This window comes from Hemitrygon akajei, chromosome 3 (assembly GCF_048418815.1).
Source record: "Hemitrygon akajei chromosome 3, sHemAka1.3, whole genome shotgun sequence".
NCBI classification, from domain to species: domain Eukaryota; kingdom Metazoa; phylum Chordata; class Chondrichthyes; order Myliobatiformes; family Dasyatidae; genus Hemitrygon; species Hemitrygon akajei.
The window spans coordinates 96,345,869-96,371,688 of record NC_133126.1 but is presented as its reverse complement, the minus strand read 5'-3'; the positions used below and the strand labels follow the sequence as shown (position 1 = coordinate 96,371,688).

Genomic DNA, 25,820 nt, shown 5'->3' with positions numbered 1-25,820 from the left:
ACTAAGCGTGTATTGAGGGCACTAAACCTTTTATAGCTGACAGGTGGAATCTGATGGAGATTTTGACCATGTGAAGCATCCTGTGCAAGGAAAGTGGGTTGATTATGTATTCTGTACACCTGGTTTAATTTCTTCTTCAGCTGCCCGTCGATGTTGACTGTGCTGAGAATTTAGTCTCTGGAGGCACGTACACTGTCCAGAAACTCTACTCCATCACACCTTGCATAAGTAATAAGACAGACAGTGTTGTGCCCCACCATACAGTCTCTGGGCTTCCAAATCTGATGTTAAGTGATACACTTAATGTAACAGACTTAGCGGATATGGAAGCTTCCCCGCAGTGACAACTAACGAGTCTAGTGATGCCATCCGTTGACCAGCACTCTGGTTCCTCTGCATGCCACCAAGGCAGCTGTACCATTCACCCTTTTGGATTCATCTGCCACAGACACCATCAGGCGCCCTGCTGCCAGCCATCCTCATTGGGTGCAACCTTTGCCTGAAGAGGCATAACCTACAAAATAGCAAAGGCATGCTTACCTCCTTGACCTAGTTAGCCACGATCCTACTACTAGATTTAATCTAGTCTAGTAGTATACTGATGGAACATCACCTTCACGGCTAGGTTAGACCTGCCAGAGAACGGATCTCCACTCTTCACTGATGTTCGGCCAGGTTTAATTTACATTTTAGGTGAAGGTATCAGGTTGAACCTCCTGGGTATGATTTTAAGTATGAAGCTATGTTCATTTATAACCAGAATATATTAATGGTGTGAGTTTTATGTTTATCATACTTAAACTGTGGCCTTTTTTAATAGAAAAATTTTTAAACTACTGGTCCCTTTCTCCCACCTAATTATATGTGCTTAAACCATCAGGGCACTTGAAGTATTTTACAATGCCTATTAATTTGAAAAACAGTGGTACTGATCAATGCTTGAGCGTTTTTCATTTGGTGTTTGTATTCAAAATTCAAGCAGGGACAAACTACAAGTTGGGAATCATACTTAAAGCTGGCACCATTTCTTTGTTTGTGGCATGATTTCTTTCATATACAGTATTAAGCTACAGAATTCAAAGTTTTTAAAACACAGATGTGAATAGCTTATCTGTAAATAACATGTAAAAAAAAATTGACTGTGATTGCAATATATATTTTGTAATTGAATTGTTTTTCTACAGGTAATGGCACACAGTTCACCACAGAGCATTTTAGATGATGTAGCTATGGTAAGTTGCTCTTTCCCCCACCCGAGATTGAGATGCTGCATGTTCCCAGGTCTGCTTATTTGTGTCCTTGTTATTTGGTAGTTATAATTCATTATGATTTTGAAGAAAACTTTACTTCATACTATTTGTAGACTGAAGCCACTTGATCTGATCAATGTGAAAGTTGCGTGTGGGAGGGTTTTTCCTTTCATCTCCCAAATATCTGTACACACGTCTATTTGATTATCAAATGGGGTTTCCTAATCAAAGTCACAGGACAACGCAATATAGTGAATTATTTCACATCAACCTGTCTAATTTTAACGTTTTAAACTGGCTAACCTCTTCAACATCTTTCACCTTGCAAACACCTAAACTCACCGTTAGCAGCAGGTATGTAACATGCCTTTAAATACACATCGAATACAGTTTAAAAGTACAGTAAGATAAGAAAGCTTGTATCTCACACAAATAGCTTAATGGAATGGGAATCCTAGAAGTGTATGGAAAGTGAAGCAGCGTAATTGGGAAAGCAAGATGAGGAATAAAAATAAGAGAATAAAAGCAAGAAAATCTAAAAATGTTTTAAGTTGTAATGAGCAAGCAGATAACTGTGATCAGGGCTCAGTGGGAGCCAAGAAAGCTGTAAGTGAACGTGGTTGTTAATATTCTGTGACACTCTTTACGATAAATAATGTTGACAACATGAGGTTGATGATAGCATGTGTAACATTAATCAGTTTGTTTCTCTTTGTAGATGCATGACCTGATGATTTTAGCATTTTTTCATTTCAGAATTCCTGCAACTGCTGTTTTGTGTCACTGTTCCAGTATTATACTTCTCTCTGTCCTCTTTAATTATGTTCCATAATACATCCAGATATGCACGATTTTCAAGCATTCACCTTCTGTCTCTATCCCATCATGGGTATCCCCCATGTTCTCTCCACTCCCTACACCCTCTTTGTAACATAAGATGTTTGTTTCCTGACTTTTCCTGTTCCATTGAAATGGTTGGCAAACTGGGATATTAACTGTTTCTGTCCCTGCAAATGTTGCCTGACCATCTAGCATTTCCAGCAAATTCTGCTTTAACTTTTCTGCTAGCTGGGATTCCTTTCATTGGAATGGAGAAGGCTGGGGTGGGGGTGGGGAGACACATAAGCCGGGATTGGGTAAAGTAAATGGGAAGCCAGTTGGTGTTGATTTAGAAGGATCAGAGATTAAATTATTTTTATCCCAGAGTAGTTTAGAACTCAGTGCTTGAAAGGGTGGTAGAGCATGTAAACAGTTCATGTAAACAGATGTGAAAAGAAGTTCCCTGCAGTGCTGCGGTGCTGGGAGGTGGGATTGTTTGGGTAGATTTTGACTAGCACCGGTGCCATGAGGCTAATGGCCTTCTGCATTGAAAATTTTCTGTGATTATGTTTTATGTTATTTATCCACCTCTTGTGAAGCCAGCTACAAAATGTCGGCAAAAATTTACCCACTTATCCAGTACCTCCATGCAGGTTACCTTCATCATCCATATTAGGCTTTTGTTTTGGTCATCTTTATCTTTACATGCTTAGCATTGACATGCCAGTATTTTCCACCCTTCTCTTTACTTTCTTAATTTTCCTTTTAATATCATCTAGACCTGCACTCCCAGGTCTCCGTGTCTCCTATAAGCTCCTTAGCTTTGTCTTGCACTCTGGATTTTGTCACTCTGGGGTTCTGGATCAGGCACTCCTTCAAAGGAGCTCATTTAGTTTTTGATTAACTTAGTTTCTGATTAACCTTTTCACATATTTTTCCTGTTATTAACCAATTTTGAACCTTCCCTTCTCTGTTCCCTTCCATTGCTATGTGCTGTATGATCACTGTCAAAATATTGGTCTCCCAATGCCACCTTTCCTTAAAATTAATGGTACAATCAGCATTAACAAAAGATAATCCAAGCCAAAGACCATGATAGTTGGCACTGCCAGCATACTTTTTTTATTATTCCTGTTGTCTGTGGATGGAATAGGTTGTTCTAGACGTTAAATTCTAGGTCACTGCCTTTTACACTCTGGCTCCCAGTTAATCACATCTCCCTACTGTTACTGTCCAGATGTCTTGGCCATTTCCTGTGACTGACCTCACCAGCTACTTCAGCAGCCTTGGTTTTATGCTTGGAATCACTTCAGTAAATTTCTCCTCGCCATCCCTCTGTGCTTAACTTGTATTTGGGATCAAATATTAATGCCTTTCTCCTTGGAGTTTTCTTTCATGCTGGTTGTTACGGTAAACATAATACAGCTGCTTTGTAGGAATAAAAATACGCTATCAAAATTGATTGTGTATGAATTGTAAAATTCAGAATCAAAGTGCAACAGTAGAGGAAATGAACAGACCCTTAAGTCTACGACGTCGTTTCCAGCATTGATGCGAAAATAAATGAAGCTCATCTGTCTGCAGATGATCCCTATCCATTCACCACAGTTTTATATGCCTCTAAATGCCACTATATTGTTGCTTCCACCACTGCATCAGCAGCCCATTCCAGGCACCTACAATTCTCAAAATAAGCAATCCGTACATTATCTTTGAACTCCCTTTTCCCCTTAAATACCGTAGATTCCGGATTTTAAGCCGCTACTTTTTTCCCACATTTTGAACAGCTTTGAACTCTGCGGCCTTTAATACGGAGCGGCTAATGTATTTTTTTTTTCATGCCGCCGAAAACATTTTGCCTCGTAACAGTAGACCAATAAAATTGATGAGTAGTTCACAGAGGTCCAATGAAATTGTACGATAAATCAAGCGCACTTTCACAATTAAATTATTGTAAATCAGTCATTTGTACTCACCCTCATCAACATGGAAAACACTCGAAGAAAAGCATTGTGCTGCCTTTATGGCAGTTATTTAGTTTATAATATTTTCGCTTAGTAATTCATTTTCTAGTTAAAGTTAGAAGAGTTTTAACTATATTTGTTTTCTGTACTACATCGCGGGATGCTATGACGTCACACCCGGTTTCGCCGCGTCTTGTGGGATACCGATTTGCGATAAACGGGACGGCGGGGGGGAGCGGTGGAGCGAAAACGCTGCTTTTAAGTTAAAGGCGATCAATAACTTTTCCTGGTAGGCTGCAGTATATATATTTTTTACCAGTCGTTAGGAGATTTTGGAATGTTGTTCAGTAAAGAAGTATACGCAACGTATATTTAAAAGTAGCCGCGTTACGGGCACGGTTCGAAAAAAAGCATTTGCAATATGTATTTGTTTTTGTTACCATATGGATTTAATTAAAAGTTTAAAAAATCCTCACGTGTAATATCTTTCTGTGTAAATATCTCATATTACAACGTGGGACACCTGCGGCCGAAAATCCGGTGCGGCCTTTACAAGTAAAAAATTGATTTTATTTCTAAAATTAGAGCCAGCGGCTTTTAATCAGGTGCGCTCTGTAGTCCGGAATCTACGGTATATATCCCCTTTCACATTTGACAATTCTACCCTGGGGGATAAGATTCTGACTGTATATCCTGACTATACTCCTTATATTATATTATCTCTCCTGTCATTAAAAGTATTGCTGCTTCAGAACACATTGGAATATTTAAGGTAGGTGAGTAAGTGGTCACTGGATATGACTGCATTGAGCCAAGGTTTTCCCTCAGTGCAGATAAAGGCAATTCCTCTGTAAAGTGGATCTGTATTTACAGTCCCAGACAACCAAATGTTTGTCTCAGTTCACAGCTGCACACTGTTTCTTACTGCCGGGCAGCTGACTTCCAAGGGTGGCTGGGGTAGGTGAGGTGAGGCAGAGAAGGCACAGCTTTGGCAGAGGGAGTTACTGTCATTCTTACCACAGTTAACACTCCAATCAGAGGGACAAAGGACCTTGCCCTCTGTCCCATCATCATGTAGGTTTGCTAGTACCACAGGGAACTGCACTTTCCAAGACTGAGGCCTTCATATACATCTATAAGGACCGGAAACTTTTCCTCTAAACAATATATTGTGTCCACAACTGTCATTCACTCAAAGATCCACCAGGTGTAAAACTAGCTGTATCGTAGTGTAGTTGGGTTGAATGATAGAGAGGTGGGATAATAACAGGAGGATAAAGGAATGTAAGGGTGGGCAATGGTTCATGGTACATGGTAGTACCATATACCACTTCCCGGATTATATCTGCAATAAAATCAACACAACATCACAGTAGAGAAAACCCCAGAGAACTCTGCCTCTCAGTCACCGATTCATGATATTTCATGCTACGTTATAATCTTAATAAACATTTATTCCACTAATTTGAGGGTCAGTGCAAGCTTTTAAGCATATTTTTGTGCATGATGGTGTTATTTTTAGCAGATGTGCAATTTTTTCAACCATCACAAAATATTGCTTACCTTATTAAGTTTTATTGAGTTGGTTATTGGTATGAATAAGTCATTTAAAAAGGATTGTTACTCTTATCTTTTCAGTCTGGTAATAGAGCAGCATGAGCAGGGGCTAGTATACCACGTGGCACTGAATTAGACTTTATTAAAGACACTAATGGTAATGTACATCAGGCCTGTATGTAACATTGAAAGGTGGGAGATTTTTATTGTTTATTTCAAAAACCTGTTTGGTTATTGATGGCTTCAATTAATGATTATGTTTTGAAAACAATGATGAATTTACACTGCACAAAACTGATCAAAGTAATTTGACCAGTCAGTTGCTTACAGTAAAAGCTGTAATGAAATGTTACTGGGATATTGCAGACTGCACTAACTCTTGGCTGAAATTGAAATTACCTTTGTTTCTTTGGAGGTTCAAGTGGTATCGACTGTAAATTTATTTTAAGCCTACTCATAAAATATACTTGTAAATGTTATCCTGTCCATTGTGTCCTATGTTTTAAAGGAAAACTTGAAGCAAATTTTACATCTGGTGTTTATCTAAATAGGCATCAGTGTGGGTGCTCATGTGGAGATTACCCCTGATGTAGTTATATAAAAGAATCAGAGGTGCTTAGTGACAGCCCTTTATGTACAAGAGCGCATAGTTGAACATTAATTAGTGTTGTTAACTCAGCTCCCAGTGTGACTTGCACTTGGGGTACTCTCTGGGTACAGAATTTGCATGTTCCCTTTGGTATTCCCGATATCCTCTCTTATCTCAAAGGCATGCTGGTAGGTAAGTTGGCCACTTCAAATTGCCCTTTGTGGGTACGTGGCACTCAAATCAAAGGGGGAATTGAGCTATAGGAAGTGGGTTTTAGAACAGGTGAGATTCCTCTGGGAGCTGCACGGTCTCTCAGCTTGTTATAATAAGTTAGTAGTTTTTAAGAGGTCATTCATGTCTCATTCTATGCTCTTGCTGCATGATGAGAGTCCCACCAGAATGCAGTGTAACTGTCTTCCTGCCCAAGTTTGAGAGGAAACCAGAGAATTAGAGGGAACAATTGTAAAATCAACTTTGATTATATTAAACTAAATGTTATTTGTCTCTCCAGGTACTGGATGAAGAAGCAGAAGTCTTCATAGTGAAGATGTGGCGGTTATTGATATATGAAACAGAAGCTAAAAAGATAGGACTTGTTAAATAGATTGTCATATCCATAGGAAACGTCTTTGGGAAAATGTTTAAAACTGTAACTTTCATCTGTCCTCAGAGGCACTTGTGAAGCTTGTATTTTTTATTGTAGAGATAATGTGAAGTCCATTTTTTCTTCTCTCCTTCACCCCATCATTTGGTTGCTGTGTCCTTAAAAGATGTACAGTTAATACAATCTGCCTACATTGGTTCTTCATTTCACCAACTGAGATAAATGACTGGGTTATTTTTTATAAACTGATTTCTTCTGCTGTGTATTTTCATTATCGACACACTGACTTGTTCATAACCTCTCGGTGTTACATTTATGGAAGGTTATGCTGCACCGATGCAAAATATTTGCACTTACTATCCGGGTTGTCCCTGTGATACGGAGGAGCAGGTTTAGAAATAAGATGTTTATACATTTATTGTTTCGAAATTAGTAATTTTGAGGGGGAAAGAACTTTGAAAGATACAGAGTTGTTTTCTCGTCAACATTATGAAAATATTTAAATGTTGCATTTAAAATGTTTGCATTTCCAGCAGGTGACAGAATAGGGTTTAAATGTTTTTGAAATAAATAAATAAAGTTTGAGAATGTCTTAGTTGACTTTTTAAAGAGATCTGTATCCCTTTTAGTTGCCAACATAGGTTTAATTTAATGTTTTGAAATCAAATCTTTGTAATTTTACATTTATCATTTTTTATATAGTCAAAATTATTTTTGATGCAGGTTCAACAAGTAAGCTGCTGTCAGATATTGCAAGTACAAGGGGCAAGCTATGTTTTTCATTTGTCAGTCTCATACAGTTTCTTTGGGGTGAAGTTTTAATAAACTACAATTAGCTTTTTCAAGGGTGTGTGTTTAAGCTGTGTTATGGAGGCTTGATGGTTAGCTTGGAAATGCAACTTTTGTTGGCCCATTAAATGGAATGCTGTTCGTTTGGGTCGTTCTTGTCTTGGTTCACTGTATCCAGAGATGCATAATTCTAGAAAAGAAGGTATTGACGACATTCTAAAAATAAATAATTGAGGCCAGTTTTTTTATGAAAAGTGAGACTCTAGATCAGTGTTCCCAAACAGCTTTGGGTTACTGCCCTCTTGGTTCCCTGACAACATCCCCAGCGCTCCCCTCTCCCTTTCCAGCCATTCTGTAAAAACTTATAAAGAATTTTGATTTATGATGCACAGAGAAAGAAAATAGGAACTGCAAACTCAAAGTGGTGTCAAATAATTGCAAAAACTAACTACAATCTATTTAAAACAATAAATAAAATCATTTATTTAATGACAGTAAGGACAATTTTCATCAGCAATTTTAGAGTGTGTATTAGTAGTTCATCTATTCATTACTTGTTATGTTTTCACCATTCAATGAGATGGATGCCAGGAAATCAGCTCAACATCAGGCTGAATGTCACAAAGAAAGAGTCTCAGATCCCCACATTCAGTAATTTGCATCCTATTTAATTGCTTTGAAAGAAGTTGGGTGACTACACTGAAACTGTGCTCCACTAAATATGATTTTGGAACAGCAATAAAGAACATCTTCACCTTTTCCATGGTGCAGGAGAGCGTTCAGAGATTTCTTTCTGCAGCCCAAAGTCTGTATTTTTTTGTACCTCTGCTTCTGTTCAAAATCATTTTGTAGCGAGATCAGTTCTTTCACTGTCATTTCTGTTAATTCCGCGTTATAAGGTTTCAAGAATGGATTTATTACCCAGTCTGGAATTTGGATCGAGAGAAGATCCTGAAATCTCTCTGATATGTCTTTGTGCAGCTTGCCTAGTTGGGCAGTTTACTTGAAGATCATCTAGTATTCTTTCTTTCTCCTACAACTTGCTCAGAAATTGGAAAAGGTTGTGGCGACCAATGTTGCACTTACTTAGTTATCTTGGACAGAAATTGAGAGGAAGCTACTGACATGATAAAGGAAGCCCTGAACATGCCACAGATGGAGTTCTTTCATTGCTGCCCTAAATACCAGCAGCATAACGGGCAGTAAGTTGGACAGAAATATGGAGACAACTGATTTGACTTTAATAAGATTCACATCATTTCCTTGAAATTGAAGATCGATTTCATTAAACTTTGTGAATAATTCTGACAAATAAGCAATGCCATGCCTAATATTCTTGAGTTGATTTTGAAGATGTTAATGTTTCTTTGAAAATAATTTAATCAGTTTCAAAAAATGCTTATAAGCATCTCAGGGAATTTTCTTTTGAGAGCCATCTGACTTCTCTGTGCAACAACGAGCATTGAAACATTCATCATTCTCAATACAAATCTATCAAAATAGTACTGGAAGTATGATCCTTAATTTTATTAATCGCTGTGATAAAACAGAAAAAGACTTTCATGTCAGAGTGAAAGCAGAGCTCTACAAAGTGATCTAAATTACAAATATAAAGCATAAGTATTTCACCACTTTAATATGACATACCAAATTATCACTGGTGCAGCTAATGGTTTTAGAGGTCACATGAAACAATAAAACTGAAAACTTCCACAGGGAGGGGGAAATATTTTTTATAGGCACTGTATATCAAAAACTATAAATGTGCTTCGAGCAAAGTATAAGAGAAAGCAAGTGATGAAGTGATTGCATGGATTATTGTAATCAATTATCATATACTGAGCTTATAATAATTCATTTTGCAAATTATACATATAATGCCTCAGTATACTCTCCCCCCCCCTCCCAATGCTTCCTTAGAAACTCCCACTACCCTGGAAGTGGGGGGGGGGGGGGGTAGCAGCGACATTGCCCACTTTGGGAACCACTGCTCTAGACCTTAAGTTTACTTAATACCAAACCACTAGTGTATAACTGAATCCTTTACACGCTGTTAACATTCGGTTTCACTTTAGAACTTCAGAAAACTATTTCAAGCTCCATTCTTGCATGTCACGTTTAGATGTAAAGTTCAATTTTGATTGCTAGATTTTAAACAATTATTTGCATACATGATGATTGCTAACATTTTCTATGAAGGATTTTTTAAATTTTACACTAATGCTAAATGAGTATTACAAGAATTTAAACTGTAAATATTGTATACAATGCCATTTAACTTCTCAAATAAATCTGTTTCCAATTTTCCTACGGGCCATTACTTGGGAGATGATGGGTGAAGGATTGCAAGAGTGAATCACAATATGAGAGTGCAGCTCAGTACTGCAATGATTTTTTTTGGAGGGGGGTTGTTTTTCTGCTTTTTCTAACAAGTCATTGGAAGAATCATCTATTTTTTATGGATATTAATGGTGATTGTGAGAGACTGAGTGACAGTAATGATATTGAACATTGGTTTGGATTCATATTGAAGGTGGTGATTGCTTGATCCACATGTGGGAATGTTACTACTTACCATTCCATAAGACATAGGAGCAGAATTAGGCTTTCTGGCCATTGAGTCTGCTCTGTCATTCTTTTTTTTCTGTCTCCTCAAACCCAGTTCCCAGCCTTCTCCCCATAACCTTTGATGTCATGTCCAATCAAGAACCTATCAATCTCTGCCTTAAATACACCCAACAACCTGGCCTCCACAGCTGCATGTGGCAACAAATTCCACAAATTCACCACCCTTCGGCTAAAGAAATTTCTCCGCATTTGTTTCCCCTCTATCCTGAGGCTGTGCCCTCTTGTCCTAGTGGGAAACATCCTTTCCACATCTACTCTGCCTAGACCTTTCAACATTCAAAAGGTTTCAATCAGATTCCTACCACCCCTCATCCTTCTGAATTCCAGTAAGTACAGACCCAGACATGTATGATAAACCTTTCAATCTTGGAATCATCCTTGTGAACCTTCTCTGGACCCGCTTCAATGCCAGTACATCTTTTCTAAGATTAGGGGCCCAAAACTGTTCAGAATACACAAGGTGAGGCCTCACCAGTGCCTTCTAAAGCCTCAGCATCACCCCATTGCTCTTGTATTCTAGACCTCTTGAAATGAATGCTAACATGGCATTTGCGTTCCTCACCACTGACTCAACCTGCAAGTTAATCTTCAGGGTGTTCTGCACAAGGACTCCCAAATCCCTCTGCATCTCAGATTCCTGGATTTTCTCCGTTTAGAAAATAGTCCACACATTTATTTCTACTACCAAAGTACGTGACCATGCATTTCCCAACATTGTACAGGTGGCCCGTTTTTCGAACGTTTGCTTTACGACAGCTCGCTGTTACAAAAGACCTGTTTTTGCTAACCAAAGAGGATTTTTCCTTTTACAAATAAAAAATGCCGGCTTTATAAGTGTGTTTACCCAAGAAAGACTACCATGACCATGAAGCCTTGTGCGGGCAGTTATGTGCGTAGGCGTGTACATGCCGATTTTTTTTTTCTCCAAATCAATTTTGGCTCACTGCCTTCCCGATTTTGATAAGTAAAACTACACCATACATACAATATTTCTACTTTATATACGCTGTATGTTTATCATATCATTCCTGTTTTTACTATATGTTCTGTGTTATTTTAGGTTTTATGTATTATTTGGTAGGTTATTTTTTGGGTCTGGGAACACTCAAAAATTTTTTCCATATAAATTAATGGTAACTGCTTCTTCGCTTTACAACATTTCAGCTTACAAACTGTTTCATAGGAATGCTCTACCTTCGGATAGCGGGGGAATCCTGTATTTCATTTGCCACTTCCTTGCCCATTCTCCAAATCTAAGTCCTTCTGCAACCTACCTGTTTCCTCAATCTTCGTGTCATCTGCAAACTTAGCAACAAAGCCATCTATTCCATCACTGGATATACAGCATAAAAAGAAGTCCGTGCAGAATACCACTAGTCACTGGCAGTCAACCAGAAAAGGATCCTTTTATTCCCACTCGCTGCCTCCTACCAATCAGCCAATGCTCTAAACATGTTAGTAAATTTCCTGTAATACCACGGGTGCTTAACTTGGTAAGCAGCCTCGTGTGGCACCTTATGAAAAGTGTTCAGAAATTCCAAATGTACAACATCCACTGCATCCCCTTTATCTATCTGCCTTGTAATCTTAAAGAATTCCAACAAGTTCATCGGGCAGGACTTTCCCTGAAGGAAACCATGCTGACTTTGTACTATCTTGTTCTGTGTCACCAAGGACTCCATCAACTCCTCCTCAACAATTGACTCTAACATCTTCCCAACCACTGAGGTCAGGCTATAACTGGTCTATAATTTCCTTTCTACTGCCTTCTTTCTTAAATAGTGGAATAACATTTGCAGTTTTTCAGTTGTCTGGCACCATGCCAGAGTCCAATGATATTTGAAAGATCATTTCTAATGCCACCACAATCTCTTAACGCTACCTTTTTCAGAAACCTAGGGTACAGTTCCTCTGGTCCAGGTAATTTATGTACCTTTAGGTCTTTAAGCTTTTTGAGCACTTTCTCTCTTGTAATAGTACACTTCCTTCTCACACTGCAACATCAGGCTAGTGTCTTCCACTGTGAAGACTGATGCAAAATTCTCATTTAGTTCACCAGCCATCTCCTTGTCCCAGGTATTATTTCTCCTGCCTCATTTTCTAGCAGTCCTATATCCACTCTCATTTTTAACATACTTGGAAAAAACCTTTTTACTATCCACTATGATATTATTTGCTTTCATATTTCATCTTTTCCCTTCTAATGAATTTTAGTTGCTTTCTGTAGGTTTAAAAACTTCGTAATCCTCTATCTTACCACTAATTTTTGCTTTGTTGTATGCCCTTTCGCTTTTACAATAGCTTTGATTTCCCTTGTCAGCCATAGTTGTACTACTTTGCCATTCACCTCAATACTGTATAGGTTTTACTATACGCATAGCTGGGAAATACAACTTGCTTGTAAACATTCTTGCATCCTTTCTCTTGGGTAAAAGTGGAGAAGGCAGTTTGGTGAGGATTTTACCCTGCATACCTCTTGAAGTGATGTTCTTTTTAGTGTTGGGATTATTGACCTCTAACAACAATCTATCTCTGTATGAGGAATTTGATAAGAAGCCATTGTTGCCCATGGCTGAAGTTTTCTTGGGGCTCCTTATCACACTTGGTAAAATGCTGTTCATTATCTTGAAGTCTGGTCCGTGTTTGAACCAAGGTTGCAATAAGGTACAGTGACCTTGATGGAGTCCATAATGAGAGGTGGGGTGACCAAGTTTTTGTTGTTACAGTACACTTCATATGGTTGCCAATGATCCCAGTAATGAGACACTTGGGCAAGTTACAAAATAGTTAATTTTAATATACAAGTACGTGCTATGATGTAAATGCAGCTGACATTGGTCTCTGTTTAAATGCTTGGTGATGGGCTCAATATTTGAACTGTTGGCTGATGGAATGGACAGGTAGGAAGCAGATAGAGTAATACTGGGAAATGTGGGAAGACAGATCAACATTACAGAGGGCACAGTTCATTGATGGAGGTACACAAACGCGTTGTTATCAAGGAAGCTATTCACTCTGCATGGAACCACTGAGATGGCAATAAATCAATTGAAATAACTGATTATCATTGCCTAGTGGCTAGCAATAGCTAACTTCATGGAACAATTAACTGCACATCTAGCAAAGCTGGTGGTACAGTTACAACACAGTGTAGTTAATGTGGAAAATTGCCCAGATATGTCAGACACAAACCAGTGCCACACCATGTCATCCAAGCGCTCTACTGTTAGAACTAAGGAAAGACCCAGAGGTTGGAACAGAACGTTTATCAAGTACAGCATCGCTGAATGTGTCTGCTTGACTTGTACTCACCTGGAAACAACATGTTCACACACACACAGGATTAGTATGTCAAGCATTAATTGATAGACAAGCCCTCAAAATCGACCTGTCATATGATGTCACATAACAGACCCAACAGTCACACAGTGGATGCTTCTCTCCACCTTTAAGTTTTTAACAAAACCAACTTTATAATACTTAGCCGTTTTTCTGGTCCATTCTGATCAGTGCAATCCAGAAGCCCCAAGATCGAGAGCTGGTCCTGATTCAGTGCTTTCAACCGGGGATTCTAGGTTGTGGTGCTAACCCATCTTGTTGAGCTTATTCTGGAATGAGGGATTTATTGGACCGTCTCTTGATGTGGTAGATGTTGGCAATATACACTACCAGCCTCAAGTTCTAAAGTAACTTGCTGGGCCTCTTTCACCACAACTTCTCCTTTCAATCACCTTTGACTCCCAAAGTTCAGGCGAACATAAACTCCTGAAATTCCCAATGTTCCATATTTGAATCGTACCACACTTTCATTGCCTGTTATCTCGTCTCTTAACTCGGTCTTCCAGCTCAGGGCTCAATAAATCCCATCGGGAATGCAACCAGTGGTGCATCAATAGCTGAGATGGAGAGAAATCTGTGGTAATTTGTAGGATTACTCGGTACCCAAACAAAAACCTGTTCGTCCTGGTGTGAATGTCACCATTCGATGTTTGTATCCCCTGCTTGACAAACTCCCAGCCATACGGTTTGATGATCGGTGACCGGGGGGGGGGGGGGAGAGGGGTGCGGCGTATGTTACAATGTGGGACCATTATCATAGACCACAGTATCGGGAATTCCATGTGTACACAATAGTGTGCCTAAGTTTTATCATTGTCGTCTGGGTGGTCAAAGTCTTCACCGCTTTGGCCTCGATCCATATAGAATGCACATCGATGGCTACCAATCTAATCGACCTGCGTGGTCTACGTGTAAACATCTCCAGGGATTAGTTGACCAATGCCAGGGAACCATGGGTATGGGAGTGTTTAAAGATCGAGACTGCTGGCATAGGTTGCATGTACGAACAATGTGCTCAATGCCTTCATCAATTTTCGGCCGCCAAATGTAATTCCAGGCTAGCACCTTCATAGGCGACATTCCTGGATGCGGGCAATGTAACTCTCCAGGACAGGGGACCGTAATTGTGTAAGAATTACAACTTCCTCACAGTAGACTACCGTTGTACATGCTAAGCTCATTTTGACCTCTGGCATAGGGCAGCACAGTTTCAGGCACATTAGTTGGACAGCCATCTTCCACGTGCCTTTTTACCTGTGCCAATATTACATCTCGCTCAGTTTCCTCTTTTACCTGAGCGGTGGTGACCGGAGATGTGTTGACCCAGTCCATCAGTAGCACTAGTCTGATTCACAAGGATATCTTAAGACGTCTTAAGGCATCTGCGGTGTAGCTGTTTCTCACGGGAACTTAGTGGGTACCGATGAACTGCCCATCCTCAGTAAAGCCATCTGTGGTACAGCCTTGCTCTCACAAGCAATTCCACCAATTGTTGTGGTCCGTATGAATCTCCAAATGTTAGCTGTTGTTATGTGTGCTGAATGAACCAGTTGGAAATGGGGTCCAGAGCTATCCCCCCACCCCCCGAGAACTATGCTGCTAATGAGAGAGAGAGATGAAGAACAGAGGTAGAAGCATCTGCTACAGAGAAGAGAGAGAGAGACGAATGATTTAAGTATTATGGCGTCTTCACTGATTATTTACCTTTTGCTACAAGGACACTTCTTTGCTCGTTAACGTTCTTGCTGAGACAGCAGGGAGTGGCCTCATTTGATGGACATGGACATATTGAGATGATAGATAGCTGATACCCCATCAGTGGGGATAAAAGACGGATCTGGGGAGACACCCTCAGACACACCAGTGGACACTGGAAGAGTGTTGTGCACCCACAGGAAGGTGGGGGCCTGGAGGATCAGTCCGGTGTACGGTGGATGAAGGCAGACCGGTGGGGACTTGTGTGTGTGTCCGCCCTTGCCTGGGTGACGAGTCCACCACTGAAGAATGGTCTAGCCTGGAACGGAAGGGTCATAACCAATGACCCCAACAGTACAACAGAACAAGAAGGCAATGGAAGGTTTGCCTGTTACAGCTGCTCAATCGCTCGCTCTCTCCCTCTCTCTCTCTCTCCAACATTGCAACACAACAACTACCTCAGCACGAACTGAACTGAACTTTATATTCCCTTATGACTATTCATTTACCCCTAGACTTTGATAGAGCTTGTTTGTTACTGTTGATTCTTATTCCTACACTTCTGTATTTATCATTGCTAACCTGTTTTATATGTATATTTGCATTATTGATACTGTATTGCTTAGTTTACTAATAAACACCTTTAGTTACAGTACCACCAGACTCCAACGTATCCTTCCATTTCTGCTGGTCTGGTAAACCAGTTACGGGGTACGTAACACTGTACAGGTAATGGTGAAAACGCATAACCCCCCAAAAAAAACAACTATCAATGCTTTATCCACTGTGCATAGTTTAGTTCGGCTGGGTTAAGGCTGTGTAATGTGAAAGCGACAGGCTTTTCATCACCGTTTGTATTCTTCTGGGTTAGCAGCGCAGCAACACCATAAGTGGAGACATCACAGTACTCTACAAAACTGTTGGTGCCCCGGGTCTGAAGTGCACTAATGCTTGGGATTGAGCTAGCATTTGTTTGGCTTTCTGAACAGCAGATTCCTCTGCCTGTTCCCAACGCCGCCTCGTACATTTCATCAATAGATCGTTAAGTGGAGCAAGAAGCGTAGCTGTGGGAGGCAAAAATCTGGCGTGATGATTGAACGTGCCCAAACTGGAGCGAAGTTAATGGATATTCCTTGGTGCAGGGACTTCAAGAATGGCACGAAGCTTTTCTTTGACTGGATGCACACCTTTTGGAATCCAAGCACAAACTCTGCCAGGAGGGTGCATTTCTCACACTTCAATCGTAGAGCAAGTTGCATCGTTTGGGAAGTGTTATCAAGATTATTCAGGTGCTCTTGTAGAATCGACCAGGCATTCAGAAAATCATCTCAGTAAGCTATTGTACTGGGAAGGTCTTTAATGCAGGATTCGATGGTATGTTGGAATATTGCTGGAGATGAATTTATGCTGAACGGGAGCCTCGTATACTGGAACAAACATTTGTGAGTAATAATAGTTGTGAGGCTCCTAGACTTCTCCTTGCTCGAGCTGTTGGTCCGCATGTCAAGTTTAGTGAAGAATGTTCCGCCTCCTAATGTTGCATGGATTGGAATCGGGTATGTCTCGGTGGGTAGGCATGAATTCACAGTGACCTTGTCATCTCCACATATTCTTACACTGCCATCACGCTGGACAACCGCCACAATAGGGGTTACTCAGTGTGAAAATCACAGGTTCAATGCTCCCGTTCTCTTGTAAGTTCCATCTCAGCTTCCGGGTGAAGCATGCATGGCAAGGGGCGTACCGTGAAAAACTTTGGTTTAGAACACAGAACTCCACAGCACAGTACAGGCCTTTCGGCCCACAATGCTGTGCTGACCATGTAACCCACTCTAGAGACTGCCTAGAATTTCCCTACCGCACAGCCCTCTATATTTCTCAGCTCCATGTACCCATCCAGGAGTCTCTTAAAAGACCCTATTGTATCCACCTCCACCACTGTCACCGGCAGTGCCTTCCACGCACCCAAGTTTTCCCTGCGAAAAACTTACAGCTGACATCCCTTCGATATCTATTTCCAAGCACCTTAAAACTATGCCCCCTCGTGTTAGCTATTTCAGCCCTGGGAAAAAGCCTCTGGCTATCCACACTATCAATGACCCTCAGCATCTTATACACCTCTATCAGGTTACCTCTCATCCTCCGTCGCTCCAAGGAGAAAAGGCCAAGTTCACTCAACCTTCCCATAAGGCATGCTCCCCAATCCAGGTAACATCCTTGTAAATCTCCTCTGCACCCTTCCCGCAGTGAGGTAGGTGTGCACCCTTCCTGCAGTGAGGTAGGTGTGCACCCTTCCCGCAGTGAGGTAGGTGTGCACCCTTCCCGCAGTGAGGTAGGTGTGCACCCTTCCCGCAGTGAGGGAGGTGTGCACCCTTCCCGCAGTGAGGTAGGTGTGCACCCTTCCCGCAGTGAGGTGACCAGAACTGTGTCTGATTCTGGAAGACGTACTTTGGTACCCAGGATTGCTGAAAAACTTACACCGCTTGAGTAAGCTTTTGACTGACGCATCGGTTTTCATCTGATACACACTCGGGACAGGCGGCTACTGCAGCCAATTGCACCTGAGTAAGTTTTCTTCTTCTCCCTCAGTGATCTGCACTGGTAACTGGTGCGATTGATTTTCAAGCTGGAGAAGAGCCAAACAGCTGTAACCGCTCCCCCGTCTTCAGTCTGTAAAGCAGTGGCTTAAGTCAGGGCCAAGCATATGAGCCTACCGCTGCGTGGAGTATAGCACAACCAGAGTCAAGTTCAAAGGGAATGGGTCTGTCGTTAACCTTTAAAACCACCCTATAGGGGAACTGGTCCTAGACCATCTGAGTGCGTAACGAGTGCCTCTGGCTCCGTAACCGCGTACCGTACTGCTGTGGAACGTCCTACTCTGAATGGAGGACGAGATTCTTGCCAAGTACGAAAGACGGAATCTCGGTGTCGACAGTCAGCAGGCTTCTGGTGAAATTCACCGCAATGGTAACATCGGAACTCCGGAGTATAATTCCCTACCTTCTTAGCTAGGGATGTCTTGTTAATTTCAGTACATTCTGCTGCAGTTGTAAGTGATGGGGACTACGCCTCTCCTTGTACTTTGCGCTGTTGCAACAAAATTGCGCACTTTATCTGCTAATTTGCAATATCAAAGGCTGATTTAAGTGTGAGCTCTGACTCTGCCAACAGGCGAAACTGAATGCGAACATCACGCTCGCAATCACGATCAAGCGATCGCGTAACACATCTGGAAAAGTACCAATCACAACAAAATTCAGTCAGTTTTCTTAATTCAGCAACTATTGCTACTGGTTCATTTTATAACAGAATACTCGTGTTGAATGTAACGCGTTGCGCAATAGCTGATGGATTGTTCCCCATAAGATTCCGAAGAAGGCAAATCGGGACTCACCAAACTTATTATGTTTTTGGACCGCATACACTGGCTTTTTTATTTGGCTCAGTGATGTCGGTTGCTGCGATATAACAGTTCAAACGCACGACATGCACGTTCCGGGGGTACAGTCTTCCTCAGCTTTTCCAGTTATGCTCATTGTTCTAGGTTTAATCCTCGTTGTCACAATCCCCGGGCCCGGAGGCTGGAACAGGACAGTCACCGGGTACGGCACAGCCGAACAGGTCAGCGTGACTCGTAGTCACATGACAGTCACGGTGTTTCGCATCCGACACTTCCCATTGGTTTCTCATGTGTCCGTCAGCGGACAAGCCCCACCCACGCCGCTCTGCCTCCCCGGCCTGCGCATGGCGGCTTGCCTCCGGCTCCCGGTTCGAGGTCGGCTGGCGGCGGCTGGCCTGAGTCGCGGCTACCGGAGGCCGGGTGCTCCAGTGGACAAGCAGCCGCCCTGGAAATGGCTGCGCTGGGACTGGCGGGAGGGCGTGCAGTCGGTGCGGCGGCAATGGAGCCTGACGTGGGAGGAGATGGCGGCGAGAGTGCGGGGCCCCGACGGCCGCTCCCTCCGTCAGGAGCTGCTGGAACAGAACCGCGTCCTCTGGCAATTCCGCGGCGCCGACAGCCTGCGGTACTGGGTTGTGTCCAGCGACCGGGAAATCGGCGGCCGCAGCAGCGTGCGGCTCGGTGTCGGCAGCAACGGGTGCTCGGCCTCGGTGTCCGGACACCTGAGCACCCAGCCGCCCCGGGACGGTGAGACCCGCTACAGCGGCTACTGCACCCTGAGGTCCAAGCCGCTCAAGGTCAGTGCTCTGCCCGCTTCACGCCTCCCTCATCCTCCTCTGACCCTACTCCCTCCTTTTGCTGCCATTCTGTGCTCACCTGGCATCGTTCGGTCCGTGTTGCAGGGACCCTTTGACACGAAGAAGTACTATGACCTGTCGAACTTCAACACACTGCACCTCCGTGTGAGGGGAGACGGCAGGCCCTGGATGGTGAACGTCAGCAGTGGCATGTACTACGCTCATCACAAGAATGACCTCTACAACTATTTTATGTTCACTCGAGGAGGTCCCTACTGGCAGGACGTGAAGGTGAGATACTCTGCCAGGTGGTGTCCTGGCAAGAAAACCATGAATTTGTTCAGGGTACAGGATCCCAGTGGAAGTTTCTGAATGTCCAAGCCAAGTTTACATGTATGGAAATCTCACAGCATCACAGACACCATTGCAGCATTCACAGCAAAGACATGCGCTGAAACATCAGTTATTCCAGAGAACACCAGTAGATCTAAGATAAACAAAGTCGGTCTTAGAGTGAGGTGGTTTATTGGGGCAGAGCAGTTTGATTCAAGGGCCAAAGGATGGCAGGGAAATAGCTGTTCCTGAACCTGGTGGTGTGGGGTTTTGGATTTCCATGCCTCCCATCTGCTGTAAAGAATCCATGGTCTGGATCTTTGATTTATTTATTACCTCCTTGAAATGGCACCTTGTGTCTTCAGAATCTAAGTAATTTTTTTATCAAACACATATGTCATCATATACCACCTGGATTCATTTTCTTGCAGGCATTTACAGGAAAATAAAAAATATATGTAATAGAAGTCACGAAAAACCACACAAAGACTGATAAAGATCAACATGCAAAAGAAGACAAAAGGTGCAAGTAATAAAAAAAACAATAACACTGAGAACAAGAGCTGTAGAGACCTTGAAAGTGTGTCATTAGGTTGTGGAATCAGTTCAGAGTGGAGCTGAGTGAAGTTACTCACACCTGTTCAAGAGCCCGATGGTTGTAGGGTGATAACTGTTCCTGAACCTGGTGGTGTGAGACCTGAGGCTCCTGTACCTTCTGCCTGGTGGTAGTAGCGAGAAGAGAGTGTGGCCTGGATGTTGGGAGTCCTTGATGATGGATGCTGCTTTCCTGAGGCAGTGCTCAGTGGTGTGGAGGGATGCCAATGATGTATTGGGCTAAGTCCACTAATTTCTGCAACTTGTACATCCAAATGGCCATACCATGCCATGATGCAGCCAGCCAGGATATATTTATAACTGTACACCTTTAGAGTTAGTATGTTCAGTGACACCTAGAACCTCCTCAGTCTTCAAAAGAACACAGGTCATCATAAGCTCAACCAGCAGCTTGAGGTGTCACCCTAGATAAGGGGACACCCAGTGCTGAAGAAGGCCCAGTACTAAAGCAGACATCCCTATTTTGACTGTGATAGCAGTCTGCCAGGAGCTTTCCTAGAGATCTTCATTCCCTACTCAGGATAGGAGAGGGGAATCCCAATTTGGATAGAGTTGCTGCTAAGGGCAAATGGAGAAATCTCAGTCTCTTGCTTTTCCTGAAACCCAAAGGATAATTTAAAGTCTCCCATCTGTTTGCTGCTTTTCAGATTCCATTCTCCAAGTTCTTTCTGTCCAGTCAAGGGCGTATCCAGGACAAGCAGCACCCATTATGGCTGGATAAGGTAAGCAATCAGCATCAGGTTGAATTAGTGTTTCTCTAAACCATAGCTTTGTAACATGTCTGTACCATTTCCTCCACCTAATTCCACTCCCCAACATGGGGAGTGTAGCCCCACAGATTAGGGTCCTTCTGGTATGCATTCCAGTTTAATTGTGATGAGGCTCTTCACTTCCACCACCCTTTCAGGCACAAGCACACAAGACAATAACACCAGGAGTCAACCGCTCAAACCTGCCCTGTCGATCATAGCTAAGCTACCCCTGGCCTCAACTCCTCTGTGTCTCATCCCCATAGCTTTTCAAATAATGATCTACCTTCACTTCCAGTGATCCACCCTCCACAATCTTTTGGGGTAGAGAATTACAGAAACATTCTACCATCCGAGAGAAGAAATTTCTGTGTACCTCATTTTTAAATGACCAGCCCCCACCCCCTGGGCTCAAAATCCTTCCACCAGTGAAAACAACATGAAAGTCTACACTGTCACCTCCACTTAAGAAATTGTATGTTTCAGTAAGATCACCCTAGTTCTTCTAAACACCAAGGAATACGTGCTCAAACTGTTGATAGGATAACTTTATCATTCCAGGAATTAGCTTAGCGAAACTCCATTGGACTGCCTCCAATGTGTTCCAGATCTCTACAACCCTCTCCTCATCTGATCCTTCTACCAAAGACTTCAAATGAATGTCCCCAATTTTATGACCCTCTGTTAAGAGAAATAGATAATTTTCATATCTCTAACCATCCCCTCATAATTTTATGAAACTTGTTTATCTCTCATTAATCACCTCTGTTCCAAGGAGAATAACTCTCCCCAATTAAATCCTGCTGTTAAGTTAGTTTTCTATATTCCTTGCATCCTTAGCAGCACATTTCACAATGCCATAAGATATAGGAGCAGAATTAGGCCATTCAGCCCATCAAGTCTGCTCCGCCATTCCATCATGGCTGATATATTATCCTTATCAACCCCGTTCTCCTGCCTTCTCCCCATAATCTTGTACACTTTTACTAATCAAGAGCCTATCAACATCCGGTTTGAATATACCCAATGACTTGGCCTCCACAGCCATTTGTGTCAATGAATTCCAGATTCAGCACCCTCTGCCTAAAGAAATTCCTCCTCATGTCATTCTTGGTTAAGTTTCAGTTGCAACACACAAGATGTTGGGGGGAGGTTGTGCAGCATCAATGGAGGGAAATTGAGTCAACATGTCGGTTCAGATGAAGGATCTCAACCTAAAATATTGACTGTCCACCTCCCCCGCCAGATACTGCTTAACCATTAAGTTCATCCAGCATCTTGTGTGTTGTTCCAGGTTCCAGCATCGGCATTCTTGTGTCTCTGTATGTTCTATTTACCAAGTGGTTTTTTTTTCAGTTTACTAGGCTACTTGGAGACTTTCTCAACCAACATTTGTAAAGTCTGCAAATGTCTCTCTTGTGCCTCAAACCCTGCTGTAGATACTAAATGAATTGTATTGAATAAGGATCCAAGTTCTGAACATTGTGGAATGGCATTTAGAGCAGCCCTCTGGACACACAAAGCATTGGTGAACCTTTATTCTTTACTGATAAAAACAATTCCACCAGTCAGACATAGTGAATTGCATAAAACATTTTATAAGTGACAAAGTGGAGGTCTGCCTGTGAAATGTAACTGACTAGAGTTTGGGTCTTCAGTGCAATATACAGGATGGAAACAGCCTCTTTAACCCATTTACTCTAATCCTACATTAAATCATTCTCATCAGCTCTTCCCAATTTATACTATTCGTCTGAACATTAGTGACTAATCTGGGGTGTGGAGCACCTAGGAGAAAGCCACCGTGTCAGAGGGAGAATGTGCAAATTCCAAGGTTGGGTTCGAACCTGAGTCGCTGGGGCTCCATCAGCTACATACTGTGATGAGCAGTTGAATCATTGCCAGAGATACTGTGGGTCATAGACAGGAGGGAATGGGCTTTGAGATGTATAATAGAAAATGGCTATGGTGTCCCATTTGCAGCACATGAACCCTTTTGCCATCCCTCTTCGGCAGTAGTCTGTAATTTTATGGTTAAAATTTCTGCCACATTTCTCCTTTAGCATATTGCATTGTCACCAGGATTATTAGAAAGCCTCTGGCAGTGATCATCTACAGCGTTGTAATTGCATGGAGAAGGTTGAGGTGGTCAAGAGTAACAGCTTTTGGTATTTTGTGAGTATGAATACAGGGTGGGAATCATCACATCCCTGTATTTGCCTGGTAAAGTGGTGATTAAGGTTAACTGTTGACACCATCCGTATTTGACGGGGGATCCAGACTTGAAGGTGATTGAAATGATAGTTAGTAGTTGATCATGATAGGGAAGCCAGAGGGTTTGTGCATCCTTATAATGTATACTTATACTGAATAGATGGCAATAGCTGTATTGCTTTGGTTTCTTCCAGATCAGCACCATTGGCTTCACGTTGGGCGATAAAGTGGATGGGCCGTTTCAGCTTGAAATTGATTTCATTGCTGTGTACAATGACCGAGCTCACACTGAGGAGTTTGCCTATGAGAGGTACAAGAGGAATCCTGAGGTGTAACGGGGGTGGAGTATGGAGAGGAGTACCTCCACATGGTTCTATTTGATAGACTAACTGCTGAGCCCCTTTGAGAGCTCCACATCCATAGAGGGCAATAAAACTTACCCAGCCTTGGAGGAGCTAAAGTGTACAAAGAACTTGTAATAAAGTTTATTTTTTCTAAGCATTGTTCTACAGAAGAGCCTCGTTTAAAAGAAAATATAATCAATCCCAGGTGAACTGAAGTAGATTAGTATTTGATCATGGTTTTGTATTTTTAGAACCTTCTGGAGTGCAGTTGACAAAATAAATTGCATCAACCTGATAATTGTTGACTGTAAAGGAGGATTGTCGACACAGTGACACTTCTGATGCTTTGCGATTAACCTGTCACATCACACCATGCAACAAATTCAGAAGAATACAGGGAAAAGTTAAGAGTGGTGGTGGACAGACTAGATTACTCAGGGAAGAACGACAAAGAGATTGATGCACTGGGGAGAAACTGGGAAAGGGAGGTAAATCCTTGTGGAGTTTATTCAGCACTCAGGAGTACAGAATGTAAAATATTAAAGCACAATATTGATTCTTGTTTCTTATCCAATGGTTCTTTCAGAGTGTGAAATGGTTCACAGGTGTCTTTTTGCTCTGGAGCCAAAAGCCTTCGGAGTCTGACTCTGCCTAACTCAGACCCGTAAGGAGGCCCGGTCAGCAATACGAAGCATTTTCAAAATATGCAGCAATACCGAGAATTGGTAAAACTTTATCAATCTATATTACTACTAATTTTTTTCTTTTTAATTTGGTTTTCAGAACAAAAGTACAATATTTAATGGGAACAAATCAAAACTATGACAAAGGCAAGTTTAGAAAAATTGTGATAATGAAAAACTCAATGAGCAGTATCATAAAATAATAAATGGAAAATGCCAGAAATACTGATCAGTTAACAGCTGATGCTGTCTTTCTGAAATAAAAGTTCTGGAAACACTCAGCATTCAGGTAGTGTGTAGCGAGAGGAAAAACTAAATTAACATCAGTAATTAATGCAATATGTACAAATTAGGCATTTCTTGCATAAACTGGAAGGATTGAATTCAATAATTTTAGAAAACCAACATTGAGTCGCTAAGGTTTTTAAAGATGCTACTCCTCAACCTTTGGTTACACATCATTGGAAGTGTGCACAAAGAATTGTATGTTCCTGTCAGAATAAAAGGCAAGTTTAACAATTTGGGAAACCTTGATTTTCAAGGGTTATTGAGCCTGGTTAAGAAGGAGATGCAGGCAGCAAGAAACAGATGATGTACTGGAGGAATATGAGAATTGCAAGCTGGAAATCAGGAAGACTAGAAGAAGACATGAGGTTGGTTGCTGGAGCAGATAAGCTGAGGGGGAATCCCCAGGACATCTACAGTATATTACTAGCAAAAGGATAGCAGGGAATAAAAATGGCCCTCTTGAAAATCAGCATAGTCTTCTATGCAGAAGCCAAAAGATATGGGGGAAGATATTTTTTGTCTGTTATTACTCAGGTGGTGCCTGTAGGAGAAAATTGAATCTGGAAATTAAAGGTTAACAAAAGCATGAGAATAGCAGGGTAGGAAGTAGATGGGGTCTGTCTCCTCACTAATTAATCATTCTGCGAGTGTGATGCAAAGTAATACAGCCGGCATCATGAGTTCAGGTGCTCAAAAGTGGCAGATTGCGGAGTCCATACTCTGGTTTTAAGTATGTACTGTTTAGCTGGTACCCATCATTTATATTTTGTGTAGTGTGGACATTAGTATGGAGATATTTCAGGGAGAGGTTTTACCCAGATATATCTGTCACGATGGCAATTACTGAGGTTAGGCAACATCAGATGAGAATCCTGATAATCTGAGACAGCCAGTGACTCTGATTACAACCATTCATAAGCCCTTGAACGCCGGGGAGAAACAGGGCATTTTGTCAGAGTTGCCCTGACTTAAAGGTGCATGTGGGAATTCAGAATTCTGGTGCAGGCTCGAGGAAATGGCTGAAATTCACCAGGTGCAACCTAAAGAAGTGCCTGAGGAATATGGGGGACAGTATGGCACAGGGGACGCGGGGAACGTCAGCAATGAAGAAAGGTATCAATCTTTTAAAGGGGAAGTGACGCAGTGACTGGGGGGGGGGTGGGGTG

The 25,820-nt window shown here is 41.9% G+C and overlaps 2 protein-coding genes across 12 annotated transcripts in view; both read left to right on the top strand.

The window, feature by feature from the left end:
• Positions 1–7,721, top strand: part of LOC140725232 (RNA-binding protein 25-like) — an 84,743-nt gene extending 77,022 nt beyond the window's left edge. For all 11 annotated transcript variants that reach the window (XM_073040409.1, XM_073040404.1, XM_073040405.1 and 8 more), the window contains 2 exons: positions 1,185–1,232; positions 6,691–7,721. In XM_073040409.1, coding sequence (XP_072896510.1) covers positions 1,185–1,232; positions 6,691–6,783 — 141 coding nt within the window. In that variant the 3' untranslated portion in view covers positions 6,784–7,721. The remainder of the gene's footprint in view (positions 1–1,184; positions 1,233–6,690) is intronic.
• Positions 7,722–18,705: 10,984 nt separating this feature from the next.
• ndufaf1 (NADH:ubiquinone oxidoreductase complex assembly factor 1) lies at positions 18,706–23,837 on the top strand. Its single transcript, XM_073040416.1, has 4 exons — positions 18,706–19,428; positions 19,534–19,719; positions 21,024–21,098; positions 23,534–23,837. The coding sequence occupies exons 1-4, from the start codon at positions 18,721–18,723 to the stop codon at positions 23,672–23,674; spliced, it is 1,110 nt and encodes a 369-aa protein (XP_072896517.1). The 5' UTR covers positions 18,706–18,720; the 3' UTR covers positions 23,675–23,837.
• Positions 23,838–25,820: the final 1,983 nt, after the last annotated feature.